The sequence below is a fragment of the Orycteropus afer genome, unplaced genomic scaffold, assembly GCF_000298275.1.
Source record: "Orycteropus afer afer isolate SDZICR_OR568_19922 unplaced genomic scaffold, OryAfe1.0 scaffold00810, whole genome shotgun sequence".
Taxonomy (NCBI): Eukaryota; Metazoa; Chordata; class Mammalia; order Tubulidentata; family Orycteropodidae; genus Orycteropus; species Orycteropus afer.
Window position 1 is genome coordinate 22,834 of NW_006922397.1, and position 7,701 is coordinate 30,534.

Here is a 7,701-nt window from a genome sequence, read left to right on the forward strand (position 1 = left end):
AGAAGCTCAGTCACTGCTGTTAGTTACTATCAAGTCACTTCTGACTCATGATGACCCCACATGTGCAGAGTAGAACTGCTACAGAGAGTTTTGAACACTGAACTTTCAGAAGCAGATCAACAGATTGTGTCTTTCAAGGTGCTCTGACCATTTCAAACTGCCAACCTCTGGTTTTCAGTAGAGTGCTTAACCATTTGTGCCACCCAGGGGCTCCACAGATGTACAAAGATATTTCAAATACCTAAATTTCATCACTAACATTCATGACAGTGGGACTGTGTCTTAATCTCTATAATTCAGTTAAAAAGTTTATACATAGCATCACCCAGTGAAGTATTTTTAACTTCACCACTTTTCACCTTTATTCCAGAATAGATTGTTTGTTCACAAAAACATTATTTCAAGAACTGAAGAAGATGTATGTTTTAGGCACAAAGAGGACTTTGGGACACTTTTTAAGAAATGACCTTGTCTTTTTGCCTAAAATATAAATTCTTGTCAATTCTAGGAGCAACATTTATGATCACATAAATATATTTTTGGATAAAGGTGAAAAGTAATGAAATTAAAGATATTTTAGTGGTAGAGTTATGTATGAACTTCTTAAATTAATTATGGAGAATAAGACAACTACCAGAGGAGGTTTTAATGAATTTTAGAATATTTAGCAGCCCTTCTAGCCTCTATGCATTAGGTACCTGCAGCATCCAGCCCAGATGTGACAACAAACAATGCCCTTGAATATTGTCAAATAGACCCTGAGCAGGGTTCTCAACTCCAAGTTGAGAACTACTGCATTAGATAGTTTCTGCTACCTGCATAATATATAAGATGCAAGCTCAACATATTAAATTCACTAGACCAAGGAGCTCTGGTAGCATAGTGCCTAAGGTCCTTGACTTTTAACCAGAAGGCTGGCGGTTCAAACCCACCAGCCACTCCTCAGAAGGAAGGTTGGGCAATCTACTTCCACAGTGATAATGTCTTGGAAACTGAAGAAGGAGTCTTCTTGTGTCTTTATTATGTAATATTCCTACTGCTCTAAAGTGAAATATTTTCCTAACACAGAATCAATTGCATCCACTAAATTCTCATTTTATGTTCAAAAGGAAGAATAGTTCCAAAATGTGCAAACACATTCCTGTTAGCTTGTGTCATTTTTCACTTGCACATAGCCATTGAAGTAACAATATCTAACTTATTTATACTACATTTAGAAATCATTTTATCTGTATTATTTTCAATCTCTCTAAAATCTTTGAGAATTTTGTTTCAGCATTAATTTCACTATATAAAGGAGAAAATTTATAGCAGCAATATATCTGTCCAAATTTATATAGTAGATAGGAACAAGTGTCGGCTTTTATCCAGGTCCATTTCTGTACGTAGAAGGGGAGGATACAGGCATAAACTTCCATTGACCATCCCTACCCCACATGCAGGGTATGTTAGGAACTGTACCATATCAAAAACAAGGTTCTGAGGCAGATTAAAAAAAAAATGACATTCATAGAATGTATGTGGTGATATCTATATTGCCAACTAAAAAGATAGCTTCAATATTCGTATTACGAAAGGTAATGAATCAGAATTAAGGGGTGTTCACTGGTAGCACAGTGCCTAAAGCACTTAACTGCTACCAGAAGGCTGGCAATTCAAACCCACCAGCCACTCCTCGGAAGGAAAATGGGGTAATCTACTTCCATAACGATACTGCCTCGGAAACCAAAGGAGGGGTCACTATGAGTCGGGTCCGACTTGATGGCACATAACAACAACAACACATCTTTTAAAATAGCTGTTCAAATATGAATTCTATAATTATGGTAGGTAGTACATAGTGTAAAATGCATTTGAAATATTATACTGTCCTCAAATTATATTGTTTTAGTGTTTAAAGCTTATACATTTCAATATTTTCTCCTTAGAGACATGTTTCTGCTTCCTCATGCCTCCAAGCTTTTCTCTGTTTTCCTGTAGCAGCACAGCATTTCCCAATCCAGCCTCTAAAGAATGAGGAAAGAAGCCCTCACATCATCACTCACACATCTACATGCACTCCAGACCACATGCTGTTTGAAAATAAAACTGGCCCTACCTAGGAAGATGTTACAAAAAACAACAAAATTATCTCTGTAAATCAGATTAAAGATGTATGTACTCTGTTATAAAGTGGAAAACATTCCAGTTGCTGCTCCAATTGTGACTCACAGGTTACCATTTCAGTAACTGCTTTCCTTGCATAGAAACATCTTCCCTATCCTTTTCTTATACATTTGAAATTGAAATACTGCAATAATTTGATCTTATTCAATTTTAGAATTCATGCATTTATTGTTAATACAGATATTTAAAATACCTTCTTATTATTACACATGGAAAAAACAAAAATTCAAAGATTTGAAATCATTTGTTCAAGAACATACAGTTGCCTGTTTACAAAACCATGCTGAATTCATGTTATCTCATTCCCAAGTCAGGGATTTGTCCTTCAGCCAAAATTTTTCAAAAACTCTGCTTTCCTTTTTCTCTGTAGTGAATTTTCAGACTGACAACAATCTTTACCAAGAAATATGCAGCTAAGCAGAAATAAAGTTTGTATAGCAGTCCTTCACATGTTCTAGCAATTCTACCCAAACAAGGGGCTGATGTAGGTGCTGAATAACCTATTTCCCTTGCCATTTCCTCCTTATGCATCCTTGCAAAATATCCTGTAGGGATCCTTATTTCCCTAAAGCTTTCTTCAACAAGTTCCAACACAGAAGAGACAAAACAGAGCCTAATATTAGTTTTAGTTAAGTGATTTAAACATTTGATTATTTATTTAGTTTTAACTAATTTAAATTTTTGATCACTGGAGTACAAAGTGAGAATTTGTCTTTGTGTGTTTCCATGAAATTGCATACATTACTATCAAATATATATTATATATATATGCACACATGCATAACACACATATTTATGCATACATGTATATGCACAAACATATATTTTATATATAGAAAGTATTGTTGTTGTTGTTATATGACATCGAGTCAGACCTGACTCATCACGACCCCTCCTTGGGTTTTGAGGCGATATCACTGCAGAAGTAGATTGCCCAACCTTCCTTCCTTCTGAGGAGTGGCTAGTGGGTTTGAACTGCTAGCCTTCTGTTTAGCAGTCAAGTGACTTAGGCACTACATTACCAGAACTCCATAGAGAGTATGCATATATATATATATATATATAGAGAGAGAGAGAGAGAGAGAGAGAGAGAATATGTATATATATACACACACACACACATATGTAAATAAATAAATATGCATATATATATATATGCATATATATAGAGATATTACTGGAATGGATCCTGTGAATTGTGAAATCATGTGCAATTATCAGCATATTTCAAAACACAATGTGCAGAATTTGGCAATAAACCTTATATTGAACTCTAGAACTGCTACTTATTAGAAATGTGACCATGGTCTATTGTTGTTTTGTGTCATTGAGTCGGACCTGACTCATAGCGACTCCTCGAGTAACTGTATAATTTAAGAGATTCCTCATTGTGATAAGTAATAGGTCCAATGGGCTACTAATATTTCTATGATCTTCTTCAAATTCCTTTTTGAAAGGGGGATAAAATAATCATCCTTTAAATAAAAATTCCAAGATAAAAAATGTGCGGTGATCTTTTATCTATAATTTCTTTCTTTCTTCTTCTTCTTCTTCTTCTTTTTTTCCCTTTTCTTCTATTTAGGTAACAACTAAAATTTTCATTTGTTCCATCACCACAATTTCATTATATTTTAAGAGAGAGAAAAGGTAATGTTTTTTTGATCACACTATAACTTTTACATCTGATTGGCACAAGCTTTAAATGTAAGATATTTTTTAACGTAATCAGAATGAGAAGGAGAATCAGGAACAGGACCTTACACTTAAAGTTTTACTCTGACATTTGGGGATGTCTACGCAGAGTAGTAAAGAGCTTTAGTGGTGTAGTGATTAAGACATTTGGGTGCTAAACAAAAGGTCTGTGGTTTGAATCCACCAGCCCCTCCATGGAAGTAAGATGAAACAGTCTGCTCCTATAAAGATTAACAGCCTTGGAAACCCAATAGAGGTTTCTATAAGTAGGAATCTACTTGATGGCAGTGAGTTTTTTATTTTGTTTTGTTTTTGGAATCAGAGTAGATAATTGAAAGTCCAATGAAGAGTCTATATTATACTGACTAGTTAACTATTCAGTTAGGAGATTGAAAACTGTGATTAATAGAGGAATTTAAAAATCAAGATTATAAATTTGTTCTTTATGATACTAGAAAATAAGCACTTGTATACTAATGTAAACTAACATTTAGAAAATAATATTGGGCAGATTGACTTTAAGAAGTAAAACTAACTTCAAAATAACTAGGGGAAAAAAAAAAAGGTTTTGCAGTAACTAATATATGTTAACCAGAAGGATAGCAGTTCAAACTCACCAGTCACTCCTGGGAAGGAAGATTGGTCAATCTGCTTCTGTAGTGATATCACTTCAGAAACCCAAGGAGGGGTCACTATGAGTTAGTAAGGGTATATGTTTTGGAACATAAGCAAGGTTATAAATATCAATATGCAAAATAAATCATCTTTGGGCCACTAAATTTATTCATATAAAAATTCAGTCACTTACACTTTTTCATTTATTTTCAATTTTTTAAACACTGTGCTAAGGTTTAAATTTTATATTTATTATTCCTGATACATGACTTTTTTAAGAATAATCACCCTTATCCTATTAAAATAAGAATATAATATTTTTCTTTTACTTTTTCACCAATCTTTAACAATAGATTTTGGATGGATATGCATGCCACTTTAGTTTGACCTTTGTGTAGTGGAATGGTGTTTCTTTTTTACAAAAGGTTAACTTGATCATGCAGTTAAGCAACTATACAATTTCGTGAAAAACTCATAGTTAGATCAATCATAGATATTATTTTAAAAAATAAAAATAATAAAATTTTCACTAATCTTTACTTCTTTTCTACTTTCTTGTCCCTTACTTTAAGGAAAACCAATTAATATTCAATGGATAATTATAATGAAACATCAACTGATTTCATTTTATTAGGGCTGTTCCCACCTTCAAGAATTGGCCTGTTCCTTGTCATTATCATCATTCTCATTTTCCTATTGGCTGTGATTGGCAACCTGTCCATGATCCTCCTCATCCTGCTGGATACCCATCTTCATACACCAATGTATTTCCTACTTAGTCAACTTTCCCTCATGGACCTGAATTACATCTCTACCATTGTCCCCAAGATGGTTGCCAATTTCCTTGGAAACAAGTCAATATCCTTCATTGGATGTGGAGTTCAGAGTTTCTTCTTCTTGACTTTGGCTGTTGCAGAAGCACTTCTATTGACATCTATGGCTTATGACCATTATTTGGCCATTTGCTTTCCTCTCCACTATCCTATTCTCATGAGCAAAAAAGTTTGTGCCTTGATGATTACAGGATCTTGGATAATGGGATCTATCAATTTCTGTGCCCACACTGCATATGTACTACATATTACCTATTGCAGATCTAGGGCCATCAATAATTTCTTCTGTGATGTCCCTGCCATGTTGACTCTGGCTTGCTTGGACACCTGGATCTATGAGTACACAGTGTTTGTAAGTGCCATCTTGTTCTTTGTGTTTCCTTTCATTGGTATTACTTGTTCCTATGGGCAAGTTCTGTTTTCTGTATACCATATGCCTACATCAGAGGGGAGGAAGAAGGCTTATTCGACATGCAGCACCCACCTCACAGTGGTGACTTTCTATTATGCACCCTTTGCTTATACTTATCTACGCCCAAGATCTTTCTGTTCTCCAAAAGAAGACAAGGTTCTGGCTGTTTTCTACACTGTTCTAACCCCCATGCTCAACCCTATCTTCTACAGCTTGAGGAAAAAAGAGGTTATGGAGGTGCTGAGAAGGATTACTCAGAGAATGTGCTCTGTGAAAGTGTAGACAAGGTTTCTTCAGTCCTCAAGCTCCAGATTTTTTGTTATTCACCAGTGAATAATCATTGTTATGTTGTTGTTACATGCCCTCGAGTCAGACCTGACTCGTAGTGACCCCCACCTTGGGTTTCTGAGGCAGTATCACTATGGAAGTAGATTGCTCACCCTTCCTTCTGAGGAGTGGCTGGTGAGTTTGAACTGCCAGACTTCTTGTTGGCATTCAAGTGCCTTAGGCACTATTATTCAAGGCATAAGAACACAATCTGAAATTACAATAAAAAACTTTAAAAATTAAAGTTTTAGCAAAATAATAGTATGTTACAAAGTCAGAATTTTATTTTTTCCACAGGTGATTTTTTTTTTTTCTATCAACATAAGAGATATATATAGCCCATTAAATTTCAGTAATAAGGTTTATTAATTTGTAGAAAAGAATATAAGAACTCCTTAACATGAAGATATCATTTACCATAAAGATTCTACAATAATTAATTTGTCTCTCAATATGAATAAATCAGAACAATAGAATAATAGGTACTTTAGTATGACCCATTCTTATCAAAAGAAAAATAATATTTTTCTATTAACTTACTCTGAAGAGACTTCATTTCAGGGGGAAGGACAGATATAGGGATTTAGGGATTCTTATGCAACTAAGAAAGAAATATGACAAATTTATGATTTCTAGGACAGAGGTCCTGGATTTATCTGGATGAATCATTGGAAAGTTATTTATTAACAGTGTTAGTAATTAGGCCAGAGGAGATATTAAATAAGCTGTAGAAAAACAAATTTTTACGAGATGATTCACGGAAGTTACAGCCTAATGAGTACACGTTATACTATATCAGACACACTTGCTAATGGATCCCCCAGCACAAACTCAAATTTTGCATCCTAAGTAGCTGTTGGTACATTACAAAGGACAGTTTATGTTATGCATAATCTTAATCTTATGATGTTATGCAAAATTCTTATGCATTATCTTATTGCAGAAGTGTGCCACAGGGATCCAGGTGAGGAGAGGGAAATCAGGCAAACCCAAAGCAGCAGGGTGGGAGAGTGGGAGAAAGGGGAAAACAAGCCAGGAACACAGACAGAGGAGCAGTCAGCCACAGGGATCCAGGTGAGTAGAGGAACTCAGGCATGCCCAAAGCAGCAGTAAGGGAGAGCAGGAAAAAGGAAATTAAAAGCCAGGAACTCATACAGAGGACCAGACAGCCGCAGGGATCCATGTGAGAAGAGGAAATTCAGGAACGCCCAAAGCAGCAGGGTGGGAGAGTGGGAGAAAAATGATTAAAAGGCCTAGGAATCTGGATAGAAGAAGAATCAGCTGCAGGGACCCAGGTAAGGGTGGTATGAGAGATTACTAACAGGGAGGCAAACTTGTCTGTCAGTTTGTCCTACTGTGGTGATGTGTTGATGTGAGTTTTCAGGCTGAGCCACTGGTGTTTCTAACCCAGTGGGATGCACAGGTATCATCCCAGCTTACAGACTGAGACAGACTAGGAAGAAGGAAGAGGCCATCCACTTCTCAAATGATTGGCCAGGGAAAACCTTATGAATAACAAAGAAACACTGTTTGATACATTCTAGCAGAACTTTATGAATAGTCTGGTTAGGTTAGAAGGCTCTCAAAATAGGACTGGGAAAGAGCTGCATCATCTGAGTAAACCCAGCCTTACTCCTATGGAAAATGTAAAGCTTT

General features: G+C 35.6%; 1 protein-coding gene across 1 annotated transcript; it reads left to right on the forward strand.

The window, feature by feature from the left end:
• The first annotated feature begins 5,064 nt into the window (after nt 1-5,064).
• Nucleotides 5,065-6,000, forward strand: LOC103211880 (olfactory receptor 2L8-like). Its single transcript, XM_007957857.1, has one exon. The coding sequence runs from the start codon at nt 5,065-5,067 to the stop codon at nt 5,998-6,000; it is 936 nt and encodes a 311-aa protein (XP_007956048.1).
• The last annotated feature ends 1,701 nt before the right edge of the window (nt 6,001-7,701 follow it).